Below are 23881 nucleotides of genomic sequence, written 5' to 3' on the forward strand. Positions count from 1 at the left end.
ATGACAAAAGTACCACAAATATTTGTTCCTCACCCCCACCCCACCATTTACAACTATTTTCACCTCCCCTTAAACATGTTCCTCTTGACACCTTCGGCCCACTATCTTCTATTACACTATGAACTTCACCATGTTTTAAAGTTATTTTTCTGAAATATTTTTGTGTCACTACTTGCCACAACCTTTATTTGTTAAGTCCACATCACAAAGTGAGCAACCTTAAGGAGTCTTTTCTTGTCATTCTATGTCATGCCAAATAATTCCTCAACACTCCTTTGCTTCTCACAGCTTACAAAGTCTTCATACATTTAATTTGTGTATGCTTTACTGGGGGGTTGAGGCTTCACCCACCATCTTGTTAAATGCAACTGCATGTTATTGAATCTAAGCTACTGAGGATCATTCACATTTCCTACAAGTAGGCCCAAGATCATGGTTTACTTCATCCCCCTGCAGAACTGTTGGCAGCTTTTGTGACCTTCTATTTATCACTTTTGGTGTGGTCTCTCACTGCTTCTAAAATATAAACACAGCACTTCCCTCAGCCTCTGACCAAAGTTCAAGAGCAAAACATCTTCATGATAAAACACAAAAAGATTAACAAAATTTTGTTTTCCTGCTGTTTTGTAGGGCGACCAGCTCCCGACATGAAGACGACTGCCAATGGACAACACTTGGACCCTGTCAGCATGGCTGTGTGCCCTGACAGCAGCCAAGAGCAACGACTTCCCACAGTTTCAGCACCAGAAGCTCCTCTGGACTCTGTAGACAATATTGACAATCGCTTGCCCTTTCCTGATCAAGCAGATGCAAACTTAACCATGGCTCAGGAAATGCATCCCTGCAAATCTGTGGCACTGCAGGAAACAGAAGAGGTAAGAAGAACATTTGATATTGCTCATGATGTGATGCAAACATACATACTGTTGTGGGTGACGAAATTCGCAAACCACCATTCAGGTCCCTTAGGTGAGATATCTCTGTAAGTATATGTGTAGTTAGGCCCAAACCCGTTGTTTAGAGGGAATAAATGTCATTCATTCGGGCTGCGACCCCTCTAGATAGCCGTTTTTCTTTTACTATCTTTATTTTGGACCAGCCGCCATTACTACCATTACTACCACCACCAACCAGGTCTCAACAGCCATCACACAACAACCACCAGCCGCAACGCCGCTTTACAACAACAACAACAACGCCAACAGCCACGACCTTTACCGTCACAACTCGCCCTCGCAACCATCGCATCACCACCATTCCCGCGCCGCTTGTGGGCACCGATACTGGACTCGTGCAGGGCGCGCACCGAGCAGCGGGTGCAGAAACACCAGCCTTTCCAAAGAAATCGGATCAAAAACGACTCACGCCCACTTCTGTTCCGTCCTATCAGCGAGCATGGGGCGATTTGGCCCCGCCTCCAGGTGCGTCGGAGTAATATCGCTATATGCAGATTCGCGGATCAAAAAGCATTCACGCCCACTTTTCTTCTGTCCAATGGGGAGCCAGCCAGAGGTAAAGGGTCGAAGGTGAAGGAGCGAAGCCACGGGGGCTATAAAGGGCCGCGTTTGCTCGCCAAAAAGGCAGTGAAGTTGGGAAGAGTCAGTCAAGAGAAGAGTCGGAGAAAGCAGTTGGACGGAGCTGTGGAGAGTGGAAGAGTTGGAGAGGTGGCGGCGGCGGCGAAGGCAGTCGAGGGGGCGCTCGTGTCAGAGTCGAGGAGCTGCGGAGAGGGGAGGCCGATAACGCGACCGAGGTCGCGGTGGAGACGCTCGTCGCGGGACCCGAACCTGCGAGATATCCTCATCCCCCCGAGCATCAACAACCCCCTCCTGTTTCCCCCCGCGCTGAGATAGTGCGAGAAGGGGGCCCCGTTCCCACCCCATTCCAGACACTGTCCGCGGGGCCCGCGGAGTCGGGGCGCCACCGCCATTTTGCGGCTCATCACCAGACGGGTAGGCTCGACGCGGTCTCGGCCCCGGGCCCGTCTGCCCCTCATAGTGGAGGGTGGTCCCTTTTTCTTTTGCTTTGAGTATATGTGTTGTCGGCGCCGTCTGTGAAGTAAAACTGTATAAGTGTTGCCGTGTGCTCGGTAGTCGTTGGTAGATCTGCATTGTGTTTTGCTTTTACATTTGCTTTTTGTGCATTACTGTGTGTTTCTTCTTCTTTTACATTTGCTTTTGGTGTATAATTGTATATGTGTGCTATCCGTGTGCCATCGCGAAATAAATGTGCTTTATGTTGAACTGTTTTTCCCGTTTCGCTTCGTCTGTTCCTTTATTGAATCTCCATCTTACTTCACGTAAAGGGTTGGTCGTGGGCTAAAACGCCCGATAATTAATCGAACCATCGCGGTTGACGATAACACCGCTCGGTTATCCCGATAGTACGGAACGGGTCGCTTAAAGTGGCCCGTGTCCGAAGTCGACCTGCGGCGAGGTGCGATCGCCCGGTCTACCCTCCGTGTGGGTACTTAGGTAGGTCGAATTTGGCGAGCAACCCTATCCCACGCGGGGGGTCGATTGGCACGATCGTGGTGAGGCCGAAAGGCCCACCCGTGACTATTTCCCGGCGTTAGTCCGAGAGGGTCACGACGGGATTGTCCGTCCGGTGGGCGACGTGCCGCGATTCGAGTTACGTGGCCGTCCGCACGCCGGCGGGCGCGAATCCCCAACACTGGTGTCAGGTCGTGAGATACAAACTCATCGCCCTCCTCGCGGCACTGGTATCGGAGAACGGGAAAACGGGCTCTCCTGTCTCCAGCTAAATTCACGGGAATCTTCCCAGGGGTGAGAGAAGCGACCCCCGATTCCCTCCAAATTACGAGCGAGTTAAATTAACCCTTTACGAGAAATAAGATGGCGTCTCAAGGCGAGCGGGAGCCGGGGGTATTAGAAATGGATGTAGAATCCATGGTCCAGGATGAAAACCCCGAGCAGGAAATGTTGGTTGTGCAGGAACACGAACTCCCCCAACTGAACCCAGAGCCCGAAATAGGTGCGGCGGCGGCCGCGGTGTATGACACCTCCCCTCCCCCTCTCCGCCAGAACCCCCCGGTCCTTGCCGAAACGGCTCACCCAAGCGCACCCGACATGGCCCAGCTATGCGCCATGCTGGCGGCAATGACAGCGAGGATGGATGCGAATACACAACAAATGAACGAAAAGATGGATACATTCACAAACAAAATAAAAGGCATGAACGAAAAGATGGATGCGAATACACAGCAAATGAAGGAAGAAACGAAAAAGCTGCGGGGTGAGACGCAGAACATGGGCCGAAGCCTGCAGGCGGGAGTGAGTGGGAGGGAGTGCAACGGCTGTCGGGCCCGCGGTGGAGGCGGGTAAGAAAAAAATAATTCGGGGGACGTGTTGGGCGAGGGTCGTGACGGAAAAAGTGACGGTAACCGAGAGGGACAAACGAATTGGGGTGACGGAGACGTGCACGAGGGAGATAAGGGAAGAGACGGAAATAATAGTTGAGACAAGGGAGGTAAAGGGTGAAGAGGTGACTGAGTTGGCAGAGACATGGGAGATGGGAACGATAGAGGGAAGACTACACGATGAAGATGGGGTAAGTGACGCACACACGGAGGTAGTGGAGGATAATGGGGGTGAGCTCGCGGACTGGGTAGAGACCCGGTGCGAGCAGTTGGGTGGCCTCCTCCAGGAACGAGGGGAGGGAGTATGCCCCCTTGAGGCGAGTCACGACCAGGTGAGTTCGGTCGTGCTTTGCGAGGTTGAGGGGACGGGTGCTGTGGACAGGTGCACGGAGAGCTTGGGGGGTATAGAGGCCCCGGAGACCCTTGTGGGGACACGAATCCCCAGTGTGGTTGTCCCGGTGTGTGTGGTGCAAGGTGTGAGTGCGTCCCCGTGTGTGGAAGCGGCCCCGTGTGTGAGTGGTGTGGTGGCGAGTGTGCCGGAGTGTGTGCTTCCCAGCACGCCGTGTGTGGATGAGGCACCGCGGATGAGTGCCCCCGCGTGTGTGAGTGAGGCACCGCAGATGAGTGCCCCCGCGTGTGTGAGTGAGGCACCGCGGATGAGTTCCCCCGCGTGTATGAGTGAGGCACCGCGGGCGAGTGCCCCCGCGTGTGTGAGTGGTGTGGTTTGTGTGAGGGAAATGGCACGAGTGAGTGAAAGGCCGCGAGTGAGTGGAGCCGCGTGTGCGAGGGAGATGGCATGCGTGAGTGAACGGCCGAGTGCAAGGGAGACCGTGTGTGTGAGAGAGCGGTATGTAAGGGAGATGTCGGTGGGCATGTGTGAACATGCAGCCGCGTCTCCCGGTGTGAGTTTAATGGTGAGGTGTGTTAGCGTCGTAACACGCGGGAGTGCGTGTGTTGAATGGCGACGACGGCGACATGTGAGGAAAGAAAGCCGATTAGCAGCTGTAGTTGTTTCGGGGACCGTGCCGGGTTCACCCAGCAGTGAGCACGAGGTCCGTGCTGTGCAACGCACGAGGCCCCCACGTGCTCGCTTGCGAGAGTGAAGTCCCGGTCCGGAAACGCATGCGGTGGATTTGCCGATCCCGCGGACGGACAAAGTTTAGGCAGGATTTCGGATTTGGACCGGACGGGTTCTCCACGTGATCGTGTGTGTTAAGCCCCAACGGGCAAAGCACATGTGTTCGCGTGGGGAACCCCTCGAGACGTGGGGCTTGTGTTTTTTTTTTTTATGCGCACGGTGACGTCATGGCTGCACGTGGGGTTGGAATCCGGCAGGAGGGGTATCCCTGCCGGATGGTACCGTCCAAGGAGGGACGAGGTACACGTGCAGCTGCATGACGTCACGGGCAGGTGCAAAGTGCGCGAGCTGTGAGTTGCCGCGCTGGTGCTGCGCATGTGGGAAAAAAAAAAAAAAAAAAGAGAAGCAAGCCTCACTTTCGGGTGCACAGGATTCCTGGGCAAGGGGTGGAAGACCCCCTTAACAGGGCACAGGATGGAAACTAGTTAGGGGGAAGGGTTAGCTTAGCTAGACCGACTTCATGGGGCAGGGGTAAGTCCTCATGGAGTCCGTGGAATGGATTAGTTAGAGGGATTGTAGCGAGATTTAGGTTGGGAAAGTTATTTTAGAGATTTGGAGACAGTGACAGACTTGTGAATGTGTAGAGGGGACGTAGTTTAGCTACGTAGTGTTAAAAGGAACGTGCTACTAGTTTAAGGGACGACGTGGGAGCACGAGTTAGTTAGGGGATGTAGTTAGAAGGATGGCAGAGTTCAGCGGTGTGTGTGTTGAAGAGTTGTGAGGTGAGTACATGATGAATGAGTGAGGCCAGCGGGTCTGTGTGAGTGGAGCGAATGGGGAATGCATGGTGCGATGAGTGATTGGGGGGAGGAGTGACTCCCGCCCAAGGGACCCCGGGGTCAGTGTAGACTGAGTTAGTGGGTGAGTCAAATTAACAAATATGGAAGTCGTTTTGTTGTTGGTGTGGAAGTCGGCTCGAAACCCGTTTGGAGGGGTGCAGGAGCCCTGTTGACAGGCTGGGAGCGTGGTGGCGAAGGGTGAGTATCGCTGAGTGGGTACCCCGGGCACCAGGCTAGTCGGCCGTGGTAGGCCAAGGGCCCATGGGGGGCCGGGATAGCGTAGTGGGCACGGGTGCGCCTGCTTGGTGCGGGGGCCCGGGGCGCCATTAGCCGCGTGGGCAGTGTTGTGGGCACGGGTGACCCTCAGAAAGGGGCCTGGGAAGCCAGCCTGCCACGTGTGCGTTTCAGGGGAGGTGCCACGGGGGGCACTCCCCGGTGTTAGGGAGCTGGTAGGCTCGGAGGCAGTGTAGTGCCCGGGGGTGCTATCGTCGGAGAATCGGCAGAGGGTCGTGCCTGCCAAAGGGAGCCACGTGTCCCAGCCATGAGACCGTGTGAGGGCACGGAGAGAAAATTGGGGGGCGAGGCCCGAAATTGTGAGGACACCAACACAGGCGACGGGAATCTGGGTTGTTAGAACCAATAGTTTAAGCGCGAGGCGCTTGTTGAAAGCCCCGGGGTAGTTTAACAGTTAAATGGTTAGGGTAGAGAGGAAGTGTACCCCTCCGCACCATCCATCCCCTCGCTCTCGTTGTGGGCCGCTGGACCCACTTTGGTTATAGATCGCTGAACTCTGGGGAGGCCATCCTGAGGCTTTGTTGGGCCTCGACACAGGACGCTAGCTCTCCCTTATTCCCCTCCGGGAAGGGAACGTAGGGGTTGGGAGTAGGCTAGGTGACAGGATAGGTTAGCCGAACAAAGACGATAAAGGGGGTTAGGGGACGATTTATAGTGGGGAAGTAAAAACAAAAAAATAAGTTGGGGCTAAATTGGGGTTTGACAAATTAAGGGAGTGGGTATCGACAGTGACAGGCAAAGGCGATAGGTTGGGAGGGAGACCGTAGGGTAGGTCCGAGCCCGCCTTCCGAGTGGCCAGCACCACTGCACTCCCTCCACCAACCTCCACTGAACGGCAAAGGCTGGCCAACTTCATCGGCTGGCCGTGTTTTGCTTCAAGGCCTGTGCCGCCCACTTCATCGGCAGCTGTTGTTTTGCTGCAAGGCCTGTGCCGGGCAACTTCATCGGCTGGCCGTGTTTTGCTTCAAGGCCTGGGCTGGCCAGCTTCATCTGCTGGCTGCGTTGCTGCAAGGCAAAGGCCGGCCCACTTCATCGGCAGCTGTTGTTTTGCTGCAAGGCCTGTGCCGGCTGGATCGTCTGCAGCTGCTGTGCTGCAAGGCCTGTGCCGGTCGGATTGTCTGCAGCTGCTGTGCTTCAAGGCCTGTGCCGGCCAGATCGTCTGCCGGCTGTTTTTGCCTGCAGCGGCCTTATTCTGCAGGCTGTGTTGCCTGCTCGCCTTTGCCATGCCATGCCCACTGCCCCTGTTCACCAGCCCCGTTCAATTTTTGCTTTGCCCCCCCTGTTCATTGCCATGTGCGCCAGGATCCGCAAGGCAACAGTTTGCAAGCTGCGAGAACTGCCCTGTTGGCAGCTACAACACGGGCCTGCAGTGGCGGCCCGTGCACCGTGTTTGCGTCCATCCATTCATCCATCCATTCGTTGTGTTCATTGCGTGTGCCACTTGAGCTGGCACGGAGACTGCGTTTGTGCAGCCCATGCACCGTTGTGGTTCACTGCGTTCAGTTCAAAAGGGAAGGCCTTGGACTGCGAGTGAGCAGCCGGCCACGTTCCCTGTCACCTGCATTGTTTGAGCCAGAGACTGCATGCGGGCAGCCTGGCTCCCTGCTAACTGCTTTCTTTTTGCAGAGTTCATTGATCCTGGGCCATGGTTTAGTGTAAAATTAGTAAGTTAAGGTTAAGATGTACTGTAAATATGAGTGCGCCCCCGGCATGTCTGTCTTAGCGCCGGCAATTTTATTTCAGTCGTCCGTGTGAGTGGGTTTGTTTAGGTAGTTACTCAGCCCTCAGGTTATTTATTTTGGGGACACGAATACCATGAATGTCGCACTCAGGGATCCGTAGGTAAAATGTACCAGGGGAAAACTACACATGATGGCACACGAAAATTTGACGACTCGTGACGAGTCTTTAAAAAGGGGAGGGGGTAGTGTTGTAGTTGACGAAATTCGCAAACCACCATTCAGGTCCCTTAGGTGAGATATCTCTGTAAGTATATGTGTAGTTAGGCCCAAACCCGTTGTTTAGAGGGAATAAATGTCATTCATTCGGGCTGCGACCCCTCTAGATAGACGTTTTTCTTTTACTATCTTTATTTTGGACCAGCCGCCATTATTACCATTACTACCACCACCAACCAGGTCTCAACAGCCATCACACAACAACCACCAGCCGCAACGCCGTTTCACAACAACAACCACGCCAACAGCCACGACCTTTACCGTCACAACTCGCCCTCGCAACCATCGCATCACCACCATTCCCACGCCGCTTGTGGGCACCGATACTGGACTCGTGCAGGGCGCGCACCGAGCAGCGGGTGCAGAAACACCAGCCTTTCCGAAGAAATCGGATCAAAAACGACTCGCGCCCACTTCTGTTCCGTCCTATCAGCGAGCATGGGGCGATTTGGCCCCACCTCCAGGTGCGTCGGAGTAATATCGCTATATGCAGATTCGCGGATCAAAAAGCATTCACGCCCACTTTTCTTCTGTCCAATGGGGAGCCAGCCAGAGGTAAAGGGTCGAAGGTGAAGGAGCGAAGCCACGGGGGCTATAAAGGGCCACGTTCGCTCGCCAAAAAGGCAGTGAAGTTGGGAAGAGTCAGTCAAGAGAAGAGTCGGAGAAAGCAGTTGGACGGAGCTGTGGAGAGTGGGAGACTTGGAGAGGTGGCGGCGGCGAAGGCAGTCGAGGGGGCGCTCGTGTCAGAGTCGAGGAGCTGCGGAGAGGGGAGGCCGATAACGCGATCGAGGTCGCGGTGGAGACGCTCGTCGCGGGACCCGAACCAGCGAGATATCCTCATCCCCCCGAGCATCAACAACCCCCTCCTGTTTCCCCCCCCGCGCTGAGATAGTGCGAGAAGGGGGCCCCGTTCCCACCCCATTCCAGACACTGTCCGCGAGGCCCGCGGAGTCGGGGCGCCACCGCCATTTTGCGGCTCATCACCAGACGGGTAGGCTCGACGCGGTCTCGGCCCCGGGCCCGTCTGCCCCTCATAGTGGAGGGTGGTCCCTTTTTCTTTTGCTTTGAGTATATGTGTTGTCGGCGCCGTCTGTGAAGTAAAACTGTATAAGTGTTGCCGTGTGCTCGGTAGTCGGTGGTAGATCTGCATTGTGTTTTGCTTTTACATTTGCTTTTTGTGCATTATTGTGTGTTTCTTCTTCTTTTACATTTGCTTTTGGTGTATAATTGTATATGTGTGCTATCCGTGTGCCATCGCGAAATAAATGTGCTTTATGTTGAACTGTTTTTCCCGTTTCGCTTCGTCTGTTCCTTTATTGAATCTCCATCTTACTTCACGTAAAGGGTTGGTCGTGGGCTAAAGCGCCCGATAATTAATCGAACCGTCGGGGTTGACGATAACACCGCTCGGTTATCCCGATAGTACGGAACGGGTCGCTTAAAGTGGCCCGTGTCCGAAGTCGACCTGCGGCGAGGTGCGATCGCCCGGTCTACCCTCCGTGTGGGTACTTAGGTAGGTCGAATTTGGCGAGCAACCCTATCCCACGCGGGGGGCCGATTGGCATGATCGTGGTGAGGCCGAAAGGCCCACCCGTGACTAGTTCCCGGCGTTAGTCCGAGAGGGTCACGACGGGATTGTCCGTCCGGTGGGCGACGTGCCGCGATTCGAGTTACGTGGCCGTCCGCACGCCGGCGGGCGCGAATCCGCAACAATACATACATGCATACATACATACATACATACATACATACATGCATACATACATACATACATACATACATACATACATACATACATACATACATGCATACATGCATACAGACATAAGAGGTTGCAGCAGCTGCTGGTGTTTACAAGGGTTCATGATCACCATAACAGGAAAGAGGTATTACTGTATCTGATATCAGACCACAGGGGACAGTTCCCAGCTCAAGTTTTTGAAGGAACCCACTCCGTCTGATGATGGCCAGTAAGTCCCCAAATGTTCATGGAACGACCATGCATTCTGGCCCTATGGGCTTGGATGTCTGCATTCATATGACCATGCATTCTGACTGTAGACTGGAGTGTGTATCTATTTGATCATGTGCTTAATGGCCTTCGGGCAGAATTGCACGCATTTTGTTGTGGCCTGCGGTTCGGGGCTCACCACGAGGGAAAGCCCTTGGATCCTTCCGAACTGCTGGTCCTGAGGCCACCAGCCAAGGATAACTCTGCGGTCTGGTGGGTTGCTAAGCAAGCACGAATGTCAATTAACCTCGTCAACTCTAACGGTTATCTGTCGAACTGCGTTCACCTGAGGAGGTGACGAAATTAACCGAGTTTCGTGCCCTCAGCACACATTCGGGTTACTGCTGAGCAATACAATGAGTGTACCCGTGAAGGAAATCTGATCAGTTCCAAGGATTCATGACAACAGAAGGACCGAATGCATCCAATAAAATAATGTGCGGATGGAATAGCAATGGAGAGGGATGCAGACGGACCAAGGGATGACTGACTGTCTGCAGGGTTGAAGGTAAGACAGATGGGGTGAAGGGGATTTATTGGTGGATTGAGAAAGGCAGAGGGGGGAACAGACCAATGTGGTATTGAAAGGAGGATTCGCAGTACCTCACATTGACATGCCAGATTTAAATGCAGTTGTATGGGGTGAAAGGACAATTGGAGTGATTTGAGAGTGAAACACGATAGGAAAAGAGGAACTAGAGACTGACATGAGAGTCCCGGGTGACAAGGAACTACCCAAACATCCGATTCTGATTGTTGCTCGTAGGGGTAATAAACACTTCCACTAAACATTCATAAAGGTATCCATCCATCCATCCATTGGGACCATACTCTGTACAGAGCGCCGGTGCTGCCAAAGCAGTCTCTTGGGCTATTGGGCACAATCCTAGATGGGTTGCCACTCCGACGCAGGATACTCCAATGGCTCAATCATCCCAGGAAGCTTGTACTCGTTTTACCGATCTCAGAAGGATGACAGGCTTGCTCAACCCCACCTGGTGTTAACTCAATGGACGAGCAGCATTTGAACTCAGGACCCCAGGATCCCAAGTCCACCACCCTAACCATTAAGCCTGCACCAGGCATAATTTATAATTAAACTCTCATTAACCCCCAAGTCATTATATATATATATATATATATATATATATATATATATATATATATATATATATATATATATATATATGAATATATATATACATATATATATATATATATATATTATATCTATACATATGAATATATATATATATATATGTATTTATATCTATACATATGAATGAGGATGATGATTTGATATATATTGTTACGAATTTCGGCCCGCCCGGCGTGCAATCGGCCACGTAACTCGAATCGTGACCGCGTCGCCCGCCGGAACGGACAATTCAGTCGTGACCCTCCTTGGAACTACCGCCAGGAGCTAGTCACGGGTGGGTCTTTCGACCACACCACAATCGTGCCAATCGGCCACCCGCGCAGGATAGGGTTGTTCGCCAAACTCGACCTACCTAAGTACCTGCGCGAGTAGTTAACCGGGCGATCGTACCTCGCCGCTGGCCGGCCTAGGACACGAACCGCTTAAACGGTCCGTTCCGTGCTTGAGTGATAACCGAGCGGTGTAATTGCCGGCCCCGACGGACGTGATTATTTACCGGGTGCTTACGCCCTTCTACCAATTCCTTCCGTGATGCAAGATGGAACTTTCAAACAAAGGAAAGGACACAACGAAACAGGGAACAGTTCAACAAGCACATTTATTGCACACTCAGACAAGCACGTATTTACAGCCATGCAGTAATTCAGGCACGTATACAGTGAAAGCAATGAAAGCAAAAATTACAACCGAATCAAGTCTTTATTCGCACGCACACTTAGACAATTCTACTTATAAGACGGCGCCACCACATGCATTTACACAAAAGCAAAGGAAAAAGCCACCTTCAAAGGCAAGGGTGGCAGACAGGTTCGTGGACCAAATGTGCTTGGAATCTGGATGAGCGGCCAGGTTCACGAGACCGAAGGGTCTTACCCGCGCCCTCGTGACGCGATGGCGGGCAAGCCGCGATGTCAGTGTAGCTGCGCCTGGCTTCGTGCTCCTGGCGTGGCCGGCGAGCTCTCTCCGGCGCTCCCTGTCTGCCTTTCCCGTCGGCATCGAGCTCCATCTCCTGATTTGACTGCCGCGACCGACACACTTGACTGCCGCGACCGACACACTTGACTGCTGTGAGCTGCGCCGTGCTCGCGCTTATATAGGCCGAGGGAGGAGCGTATATGCAAATTTCTGGATCACAGCGGGTTCGGAGGCGGGGCTACACCACCTGATGCTCAGTCATTGGATGGATGAAAAGTGGGCGTGAATCATTCCTGATCCGCTTTTTGAGGCGAAAGGAACCCATTCACAACCTATGGTACGACGTGTGGAAGAAAGGCGGAGGTGGTGGGAGTTTGCTGCGGTGGTTTGGGAAGGATGTTGGTGGTGGCGATTTGGTTGCTGGCGGGCGTCGTTTGAGAATGGCGGTGAAGCGATGTTTGCGGGGTGGAGTGGTGGACGTAAAGAGGCGAAGGTGTTGGTGTTTGAGTTGTAGTTGTTTGGGAATGATGGTGGTGGCGATTTGATTGTTGGGGAATGATTGGTCCAAAATAAGGACAGCAAAAGAAAAACGGCCAACTCAAAGGATCACAGCCCTGTGAACACGGAAATTCCCTCAAAACAACGGTGGGGAAATCTAACTACACAATTACTTATCGTCATCACTGATCTAAGGTCCTTTATGTTGGTCTGCGAATTTCCACAGCTGTAACTATATATATATATATATATATATATATATATATATATATATATATATATATATATATATATATATATATATACACAAACATACAAACATACATACATAGGTACTGTGTGAATGACGGCAAGAATTTAAAAATTAACTTGTGGTCTCAGGCTCCAAACACATGGAGGCTGACTCCCAGCACACGATGGCTTTCTCATTAGATGTTGTTGTTTTTTTTTAAATATACCATATTATTTTCAATGTCCACTTGAGTGCTTACATTCTGTATAAAGCAGCTGCCTTTAACATCCCAAAGGATCAAGGACAGCAATTGTCTTCATCTGCTGTCCTGCTGATGAAGCACCCAGGATGATAGTTTATTGTTGGGTTGGAAATCAATAGAAAACTCATAACAAAATTTGCTACCTCTGAGCTACCCTGTTCACACTGAAGAGCCAACTGGCTGAGATAATTACAAGGGCTAAAGCACTGAACAGTTGAGAAAGTCTTTCTTTATGTTTTCACATGCTTTATATTTTGATGTCATTGAGATCAGTTCCTTTTTTTTTTATTTTTTTGTTGTATTTGAGATTGACAGTAAATTAACCTCGTCGGAAATAGATGAGATCGAGTTAGAAAATTCAGTTTATTTTTTTATTTTTTTTATTTTTCGTAATTTCCAAACAGGATTTGTGTGTCACTCCTTTGCTCATTTGTTGATCTTATACCCAGGTTATGCATTTGTCAGGTTACACTGTTTTTACACATGATGCTATGGAAGAACATCTTACAAGGTTTTTGTTCTTTTTAACTTCTGTCATGATGCTGGGCCAACAAGGTTGACATATTACTTTTCAAGAGGTTGTGGGTTATTGAAATTTTTTTAATGCAGCAGTCTCTCGTGGAGGAGCGAAGCAAGAGATGGCAGCAGACTTACAGATTGACTAGGGGTAAAAGGGAACAGTCAAACAAAAACGCATGGACACATCACACACGTTTGAAGGTTTTACATCCATAGAATTATGTAACAAATTTTGTGAATTGTTGATTACAAGACGCGCGGAAGTATTAAATATTGCATTTCTTGCCCTTTCTCCCAGTTGCACTCAGACACACCAGGCCATCTGACTCTACCTGACTATGATTCACCAAACCATTCTGTGTCTCAAGAGTCAATGCTCGGGGTCATGGAAGACCGTGACTCGAATGAAGAGTCCCTTACAGTACCTGAAAACCAAGACACAGATTATGTGAACCCACGGGGAGTTCGCTTTACCAACTACACTAAGTCTGCTTTCAACAAGGAAGGTCTGTTTGTATGAATGTGTTTGAGTGTGTGTTCGAAATATATATATATATATATATATGTACATTTTTTAATTTTTTTTTTTAAATTTATTCTCAAGGCTGTACATTTGTTAGGTTCCGCTTGCTAAACCCTATGACCGAGTAGAGCAGTATGATTTAGAGCTGAACTGAAAAGTTTTTCGTTTTCTGCCATGATGTGAACCTGTGATGTTTTTTTCCCCCATTTTTTTTCTCTTCATGCTGTTTCTCCCTCACAGGTAATGTTATGCCTGTACCTTATGGCCTTCCATGCATTCGGGAGTTGTTTCGTTTCCTCGTTTCCCTCTCAAACCCATTGGACCGACACAGCTCTGATAGGCACAACTCTGAGCACATGATACACATGGGTTTGCAGCTATTAACTGTTGCCATGGAGACAGCCCATAACCATGTCGCACGGTTTCCTTCACTCCTCATGCTTGTCAAAGACGACCTCTGCCGACATCTTTTCCAGGTTTTTTTTTTGTTTCTTTATTCATTTACACAATAAAACCTAATTAGGTGCTTCCACAAATCAGAGCACCATTTTCAAAGCTGTGTTGATATATGCTTCCACAGATAACTTGGTGTGTCATGAGCTGGGATAACAGTGAATCATTGGTGTCCTATCTTCCTTCTGAGTAATTGCATATTGATGCATTGTTAATCCAGTTTCAAATGTAATAATTTGTTGATATATTTATTGTTCTTTTCATGGTATTATATTTATATACGCATTTGTCCGTTATTGCCCTTTATGTGACATCCACCCATCCCTCAGTTTACGGAGTAGATACGTTCTTGAAATGTGTATATATATATATATATATATATATATATATATATATATATATATATATATATATATATATATATATATATATATAGCGACCCTACTTTCCCATTGACTTCCATTATATAATTGGATATGCGTTCTTACAGAAACTTCGGCCCCAAGATGTAACAATTTTAAAGAATGCAGCAAAGCTTTTTTAAAGCAAATATTTAATGGAAACTTGACAGTGTTGTGATGAAATATTCATGATGATGTTTAAAATAAATCACAGAAATTAAAAATAAAATACCAGAAACTTTGCTGATCGCTGCATGAGGTGGGTGTGCAGCAAGAGGTGGTTGGACCGAACCAAACAAGCCAAGCTTGAGCGACACAAAAATCTACGGGGAAACAAATACTGTGTGAATAGCTTGTACAATCGACCTAGAACAATATGAAAGGCACGTTGAGCCAAATGACCGGCGGTGCATTGTTCGATGTTTTTTTCTTTTAAGACTGGAGGATTCACATTGTACTCCTGAAGACTTAAATTTTCCGGATGATAAAAGATCGAACAATGATTAAATTACTCTGGGTAATTTTTGTGGCGTGTGATGAATATTGTCGATGTATCTTTTTGACAGCTTCTTGGAATGGAGCATTTGCCATTGTATGCTGCTTCTCTGAGGCTGTGCTTTTTCCTTTTTGAGAGCATACGTGAACATCTCAAGCTGCAATTGGAGGTAAAGGATGGATAACGTTCAAAATCAAAGCTTTCTCAAACATTGGTGTTATTTTAAAATACCAGGGTGACCCCCATAAAACAGAACCCATTCTATTTCACATAAAATCCTCATTTATCACTCAAATGGCACAACTTTTGGCACAGATTACTTTGAATAGGCCAGGATTGACTGTACATAAATGACATTCTCCAAATGTTTGCCACAGCTGCTGCAAGCACACTTAGATTCGACGGGCAAAATGGTTGATCACTCTGACGCATTCTGCTGTAGCAATTGAGCGAATTTATTGATAATTGTTGTATTGAGTTCTTCAATGGACTGTGGCCTTCCTCTGTAGACATTGTCCTGCATATAGTCCCAAAGATAGAAATCTGGTGAGGCCCATTCAACAAGAAGTCTTCGACTGTTGACTCTTTCACCAAAGTGCGTGTTGAGCCAGCCAGTTCAGTAAATCATATGAAGTGTGGGGAGTGGCTACATCCAGTTGAAACCATTGTTCCTCTCTCATAATCCCCCCTGTGACTACCCAGTGCCCTCCGAAACTTCTCAAGAACTGGGATGGAGCGTTTTGTATTAACAGTCGATGCCTAGCCTGTCGTCCTCAAACCACAAAGGGCCAAAGATTCCATGCTTACTGATTGCGACCCAGGCAGTGCATTTTTCTGAGTGGAGAGGTCGCTCGAGCACTAGATCGGTGGTGTCGATTACCAGTAGATGTATTTCTTGGAGTGGACATGCCCATAAAGAAGGAAATGGGGCCCCATCAGAAAACCATTGTCAAGGAAGTTTGGCTTTTCCTCAATCTTGTCACTCTTTTATGCATATGGGGATGCAGTCAGTTTTTGTTTAATCTGAATTCTGCATGGATACAGTTTCACATCATGGATGAGAATTCTTCTCCCTAATTCATATGAAATTCAAAGGTCTTGACCCCAATGCCTGAGAGATTTATTTGGGCTTCTGCCCACTGAATCATGAACAAGGTCATTGGTCTTAGGAAACCTTACATGTTGAAGACGTCCCAAATATGTTGGTCCTCCAGCATTTTTACTGTTGATATTTGCAACAGTGCCTTTTTCTCAGAATTGTTTGACCCAGGCAAATATCCTTGACTTGGAGGGTGCAGTGTAAATTCCAAACTCACGCTTAAACTCAATTTGAGTCTTGGTATAGGAATCCGTTTGAAGAAAAACATACACAGAATAAGTTTTTTGCCAAATTGGCCATAGCATCTTTAAAAAGGGAAGGATCATCACCGACTTTCACAGTCTATATCGTGGTTCACTCTTCTTCAGTCACCTGAAAAAACAAGCGATTGTCATTGGTAAGACAGTAAGATATTAGACAAAAGGTGGGTTCTGGTTTTCTGGGGTCACCCTGCTAAAGCCGAATTATACAGAAGTGTGGAGCCTTTGCATCAAACTTCTCTCCAATATTTGGAGTTTCCATTGATGGAGGAAGCACGTATTCTGGTATATCTGGTGAGTGATCACCTCAAAGAAAACCCATGGCAGGTTCTAGTCACAACGTATGGAGCAAGTGCTTTCAGTGCCTTCACCCGAGGCAGGCTCCTCCAAATAATAGACTCAGACTTCCCAGATATGCGCCCTCATGCTCTCCAAATGTATCAGACCAAGGGGTACTTCAACGTGACGATGAGTAGAGGCAATCTCAAGGTGATCTACTCGAAGGAGTAGGCGCATGCATATTTGCTGCCAACATCCACCCAGAGGTTGTTGTGCTGCAGGGGATATTTTCGAGCCAGAACATCACAACCTACTCGGACAACATATCAACTTCATGGGATGTGCCTTACAAGTCCAGTAAGCCTTCAATTAAAGTTCAGAAAATTACACCTTGAAAGTAACCAATTACAGTGAAGCCTCCTCCTTCTCGTTCTTGTTCCCAGAATGTCGGTCTTTCGATACTCTCTTCAAAATGATGAAATGGAGGTGCTTCGATTGGCAAGTGGGCCACATTTAAGCAGGATTTCATTGTTATGGAGCCAGAGGCTAGGCACTAACTCTGCACTGCCATCCAGAAGTAAGGGGAATCGGGGAAACCATAGAGACCATTCTCAAGGTTGGGGAAACCATCACCTAACACATCTGGAATAGATCTTCCAGGGTCTGCTTCTTGTTGTCCATGTCATCTTTCCATTCAAGTCATCTAACATTGTATCTATGATTGTGGAATGTTATCTTGCAGATGTTTTTGAAGAAACTAACTGATGTGATCACTTCTGAGAGTCCCCGCATTCCTTATGAGATGAAGGAGATGGCCTTGGAGGCCTTGGTGCAGCTTTGGCGTGTCCCTGGCTTGGTTACAGAGCTCTACATCAACTATGATTGTGACTTCTACTGCTCCAACCTCTTTGAGGACCTCACTAAGCTCTTGTCTAAGGTGAGAAAGACAACATTACGAAGAATTGCTGCATTATTTTTCTTTCTATGACTTTGTCTCGTGTAGATTTATTTGAAAGCCAACTAAAGTATCGCACATTGCCAAAAAGTAAATTATATAATAACAATAAAAGAGCAATCAGAGATTGCAAACCCTTGCCAGGACTTCTTTTGAGTGGTGTATTTTATAGGTTTTAGGGTAAATCTAATATGGCTGCCAAATCATGTGACTAATAACATCACACGTGTGAACCTTTTGCTCCGCATCGATAGGTGGTCATAGGTGTAAAGTTTTGCCTTGATCTGTTTCGCCTCCACTTCAGAGAAGATTTTTGAAGGTTTTTTTTTGTTTTTTAACAATATGGCTGCCGAATCGCGTGACTGATAACATCATTAAATTTTTTTCTGTGGACCATTTTATCACGAGATGACCCTCAAAATTCTTCATACTGATTGGATGTGGCGGTCTACATATGCAATTATGACGTCATAACGAGGGCAACCTATGGCGTCATAAAAATCACTCCCATTCCCCATGAGGAGTACTCGCAATGTGCCAAGTTTCAATTTTTTCCTTGGTGCGATTTCAGGGATACAGAGGTCCAAAGTTTTTTTCCAATATGGCTGCCACACCACATGACCTGTGACGTCATAATTATCACTAAAACATTCTACATGAGTCGTCGCACCAATGGTGAAAATTTTGTCTCAATCCGACAATCGGTTGCAGAGAAAAACACGAAAGTTCTATGCGGACAAACAAACAAACAGACAGACAAACAAACGGACCCAAATGCAATACCCTCTCCGAATCCTTCGGCGAGGGTAATGAACTGCAATGCCAATGATATTTTAGAAATGCTCCACTCCAAACTTTTCTTCTCAAACTCAAATTTATAATGCTATAAGTTTAAAATATATGATTCACCCATTCTATTTGTTTGTATTTTCAGTTCAGATTGCTACTATAGTATTTCCCCACATTTGAGTTTCCACTTTAGGTATACAGTAATCCCCCGCTATATCGCGGTTCACCTATCGCGCCCTCGGTTCATCGCGGGTTTTCCCTTGGAACCTTGCTAATTTTTTCTGCGGATTCCCCCGGTACATCACGGTAATAATATATAAGATATAAATTATTTAAGCAATAAATTATAACGCGTTGTGCTCGACCAGTCACACAACGCACGAGACAAAGTTTCGCTTGTGAACTTCGAATATTTTCTACGTTTTTTTTCTCGAAGCCCCACGATGCCGCCCAAACGCCCTGCTCCTTCTAAGGCTTCTGGCAAGGAACCGAAGCGCCAGAGGAAGGTTAAGGTGCTCGATATATGCTTCGGTAAGGAAAAAGGTTTGCCGCGGTTGGACGAGCACAGCCAAACCGACCAGACCAGACGAGTCGATCTCCGGCACCTCAAACCTGATCACTGCCAAAGCGACCAGACCAGACGAGTCGATCTCCGGCACCTCGAACCCGATCACTGCCAAGCCGACCAGACCAGACGAGTCGATTTTTTTTTTGGGAGGCATCCATTCATCGCGGATTTTCACTTCTCGCGGGGGGGTTTGGAACGTAACCCCTGCGATAAACGGGGGATGACTGTAACTACATCGCCACGTGCGACTCATGCCAGTCGCTCTGCGGGATAGTGCAAAGCATGAAATAATGGCATGTCTTTTCACATTGAGTCAACATGAATGAAATATAATATAGTTGTTGTTTTTCAGGAGATTTCTTCAAAAAGAGGTTTCACAGTATTGCTCCTTCGTGGTTTTTTTTTCTCTTCTTCTTCTCCGTTTGTTTGTTTGTCTGTCTGTCTGTCTGTATGTGCAGCCCCCGTCGGCCGGGAAAAAATTATTTCAGAAAAAAGTCACAACCAATCACCAATTTGTATGAAGCTCTCCTCAACTGATTTAAAACAAAGAAGTAAGAGCAAACTTAGCCTCAGCTTTGAGTTCCCAGCACAGCAAATCCTTATTCTCTGCACATTTGTGCCCTGCTCTTTTTTGTGTAAAAATCAAAGTAAAATAACTAATAGTAGTAAAATAACTAAGTAGAAGAATGACTAACACTAGTCCCCTCTCCTCATCCCCCCTTAAAACTTTTTATGACGTAATCAGACTCAGTGATGTAGAGGTTAGAACGTCTGCTCTGAGTCTGGGAAGTTGGCAGTTCGACCCCCTGCTGAGTCATATCAAAGTCTTTAAAAATTGTTTGTGTTGTTTCCTTGCTTCACTCTCAGCATTAAAAAGGATAAAGCATGGACAAGCAACCATAGCTTGGCAATCGTTGCACAGGTTTGGTGGACCTAATGGCCTCCTCCTGTGCTGAAGTTCCTTGTAAAGGAGCTCATATTTTCATATTACTATACTGTTCTACCCCAGTTTACGTCGGGGATGTGTTCCTGAAAAGTGCGCCGAATATTTAAACGGCACAAATCAAAGAAATTTTTCTCATAAGAAGTACGTCATTACTGCACGTATTATGTTTTGCTTTTTACCTCCGCCACCGAATGTGGATGGAGGCTATGTTTTCACCCCTCTTTGTCTGTCTGTGAACAAGACGTCTTAAAAAGTTGTGCATGGATTCAGCAAAACTTGGTGGACAAGTTGGGTGTGCGAAAAGGGAGAATTGATTAGATTTTGGTGAAGATCTGGATCCGGATCCAATAATTTTAAAAGTGATTCTTCACCATTGAGAGATGGGGCCAAAATCAATATATAGCATGATATTTCAAAAAGTTAGGGACGGATTCACACAAAACTTGGTGGACAAGTTGGGTTGATGACAAGAAAGGATTGATTCAATTTTGGTGAATATCCGAATGCAGATATGAGAATTTTTTTAATACATTCTTCTTTACCATTGAGAGATGGGGCCAAAAACAATACATAGCACGATATGTCAAAAAGTTGTGGATGGTTTGATACAAAACTTGGTGGATGAGTTGGGTAGGTGACAAGAACAAGCCGATTAGATCTTGGTGAAGATCCGGATCTAGATCCGGCCTATCTGTGGCATAGAAAATGTAAACTGTTCAGCCTGGCGGAAGTATGCACTGTCCCAAGTGCCGTTCTAATTACCTCCGCCATCGAAGGTGAAGGAGGTTATGTTTTCACCCCTCTCTGTCTTTGTCTGTCTGTCTGTCTGTGTGCAGGATATCTAAAAAAGTTGTGGATGGATCCGGATGAAATTTGGTGTGCTGGTTGGGTGTGTGACAAGAACGAACTGATTGGATTTTGGTGAAGATCCGAATCCGGATCCGGATCCGGATCTGATAATTTTTGAAGTGATTTTTCACCATTGAGAAATTGGGCGAAACCGATATATAGCACGATATCGATAAAAGTTGTGGACGGATTTGGATGAAACTTGGTGGGCAGGTTGGGTGTGTGACCACAGCTAGTTGATTCAATTTTGGTGAAGACCCAAATCCAGATACGACAATTATTGAATTTTTAAAGTGATTTTTTTTTTTACCATTTGAGAGATTGGGCCAAAAACGATACACAGCATGATATTTCAAAAAATTATTGGGCGCAATATGTTCTCGTGGATGAGGCATTACGTGGCGGAGGTATGCGCTCCACCAAGTGCCCTTCCAGTTACCTTTGATATTACTCTCTTTTTTGGTTAGTGACAGTTATTTTCAAGGACACGTATGTATTTAAAAATGAATAAAATTACCAGACAACACTGTAAATTGGGGAGACATAAATTGGGGTATTATTGTACTATTATTATGTCTAGCTACAAAGAAAAAAAAGTGCATTTGTGGATTTAACTGGAAGTCATGGTTTTTGTGCCAGTACACACAGTTTTTGTATGTTTTGAAATATGTCTATTGGATGAATCAATTCATGCATTTTCATTCTCTTTACAGAATGCTTTTCCTGTAACTGGACAACTGTTCACAACTCATTTGCTCTCACTCGAGGCTCTCCTGACTGTCGTGCACGGCATTGAGTCACATTGTCAGTCACATGGCATGAGGGATACTGTTGCTGTTGCAAATGTTGAAAGCCAGGAAAATGCAGAAGCTGGAAAGTGCCTTTCAGGTACGATGGCATGGCATGGCATATCATTGTTTTGTTTTTGTTTTTATTCTTGTTGTGTCGGTGTTTCTCAGTTGCTGAGATTATAAAGGTGAAATTAAATTTTGCATGTTCATCGCTCTTAAATCGATGACATCATGATAATTACACAGGTGTTGTTTTGATGAAAATTTTATTGGGACAGAGGAAGAGAGCAGGATAAGTGTTGAATGAACATGATTTTAGAGTGAAGGTGATGTAAACTTTTTGAGGTGGGGGGGGGGGGGCTTTACATTTTTTGAGTCAAAATTTGGGGCTTTAAGAAAATAATAGATTTTTAAAAAGCGATTTCATGTGAGCCGAATTTTATTGTTCTAAAAGATAGTCTTTGGTAAAGCCAAGCCTTGAGAATAGTTATTCGTATGATAAATCAAATGAGCGAGAATTTCTTTGCAGTATATGTCCCCAACCAATGTGATATATATATATATATATATATATATATATATATATATATATATATATATATATTCTAAGTTTAAAAAGGGCATAACTCTGTGAAAAATTGACGAAACACCCCGAAATTCGATCATGTTCTGTAACTTATCATAATAAAGCCATGTACCAAGTTTCAGTTGAATATATTAAAGGGTATGGGAAAAAAGTCTGAAAAACCATGGGTCGGCCAAACGGAGAGCAAACCTATAGTCCCTCTGGTGAAACAGGGAGAGGACTAATAATTAATCACTCTTTCAGATTGTGATAAACATGACTGCTTATATGAGTATTCCTATTGTCTAAGTTCACACCGTTTTAAGTTTCCAAAGACAGCGGAAACATTTTTGCTCAAACATGAATAAATGTTGCCTTAAACTTAAAGAGCGACAATATTTGGTGTGCTTATGCGTCGTCTTCTTCTTGCTGCCAGGTAGCTATCATTTTGTTGGAGCATGCCGATGCCACGAATGCTGTGCCCCTATAACAGTACACTGGTACTCATTTCGCCGACCTCGGAAGGATGACAGGCTGAGTTAACCCCTCCTCGTGTTAATTCAGCGGCCAACGAGGCTCGAACTCATGACCCGAAGATCCCAAGCCAGCCAACCTAACCACTAAGCCAACGCCAGGCTTTATACTTATGCATGTGCTTGTGCATGCACCAGCCCCCTCCCAAACCGCAAAATAATAATGAAAATTTTAATTCATACTTTTTTTATAAAATGAAAAAATTTATGACTGAATTAGCAAAAAAAATTACCAAAAGAGCATCTTCCTTCTAACTCATTCATTGTTTGGTGGTGGTATTTTCTCTTTCACCTCTTGCTCTGCTAATTCCACAAACTTTACGTTTTTAGTGCTGACTCGATTGGCTTGCAGAAATTCTTTTTGGACTTTCCTTGGGAGGATTACTGCCTCGCCTTGGGCGATGCCTCTGTTTCTGCAGAGTGTATGGCTGAAGTTATTGTTGCAGGAGTGGAGGCTTATATCCCCTTCTCTTGTAAGACTCTCTTCTAATTCCTAGGTTGAACCATTCCTGCTCTGTGGCCATTCCTGCAAGGGATGTGGCACATTGGACCCCTCCTTTCTCATTCCCCACCCTCCACTGTTTGAATTGTCTTGGTGTCCTCGCTTGATGATTGACAATATGTATCAAGATACAATTTCAGTGCGATTGCGAGAGAAACACTGAAGATGTAGCAACGCATTTCTGGCAAGATCTTGCGCTGCTGGCAGGTTCATGGCAGCTCTGCAACAGTAAATTTCCATTGACCACACTTAGCCAACACAGTAAGGTGGCCCACGAAGTATTTTGTTCATGCCAGCTGAGCAGTTATTAGATCTACTGTTCACTTATTGCTATGACATTCATCTCTGAATATCTTGAGCGTGTTTCTTGTGAGCTTGTGCTTGTTCAAATCTCCCAGAATCTTTTGACATTCTTCAAAGGATTGCATGTGTTGTTCTTTTTCCATTTCAGGAGTCCAAACCAACTTTTTTTTGGACCGGGTCACTGGCAGATTTTCTGGGGCTGATGTAGAGCTTGACCTTTCCTTCTCTTTGGAATGGATTGCAGTGGTTCTCTGTGTTCCTTCACCTTTGTTAGGTTCTCCTTATCTCGTGATATGAACAGGTCAAAACTCCTCTGTTCATATGCTCCATCATCTTTCAGGTTCATTCCAGCCATTTCTGTGATTGTGCCGATTGCTTTCTGCTCCTGCTGACGGCGAGTATCCATTGTAGCAACTGCAGCTGTTTGT

General features: G+C 46.8%; 1 protein-coding gene across 11 annotated transcripts in view; it reads left to right on the forward strand.

Moving 5' to 3' along the window:
• The window catches only part of GBF1 (golgi brefeldin A resistant guanine nucleotide exchange factor 1), a 432716-nt gene that overhangs the window by 285846 nt on the left and 122989 nt on the right, over positions 1-23881 (forward strand). For all 11 annotated transcript variants that reach the window (XM_085882025.1, XM_085882027.1, XM_085882026.1 and 8 more), the window contains 6 exons: positions 631-875; positions 13440-13647; positions 13905-14140; positions 15085-15183; positions 17395-17589; positions 21473-21647. In XM_085882025.1, coding sequence (XP_085738151.1) covers positions 631-875; positions 13440-13647; positions 13905-14140; positions 15085-15183; positions 17395-17589; positions 21473-21647 — 1158 coding nt within the window. The remainder of the gene's footprint in view (positions 1-630; positions 876-13439; positions 13648-13904; positions 14141-15084; positions 15184-17394; positions 17590-21472; positions 21648-23881) is intronic.

The sequence above is a fragment of the Eptatretus burgeri genome, chromosome 5 (assembly GCF_056783735.1).
Source record: "Eptatretus burgeri isolate ZD-2024b chromosome 5, Ebu_testis_v1, whole genome shotgun sequence".
Classification (NCBI taxonomy): domain Eukaryota; kingdom Metazoa; phylum Chordata; class Myxini; order Myxiniformes; family Myxinidae; genus Eptatretus; species Eptatretus burgeri.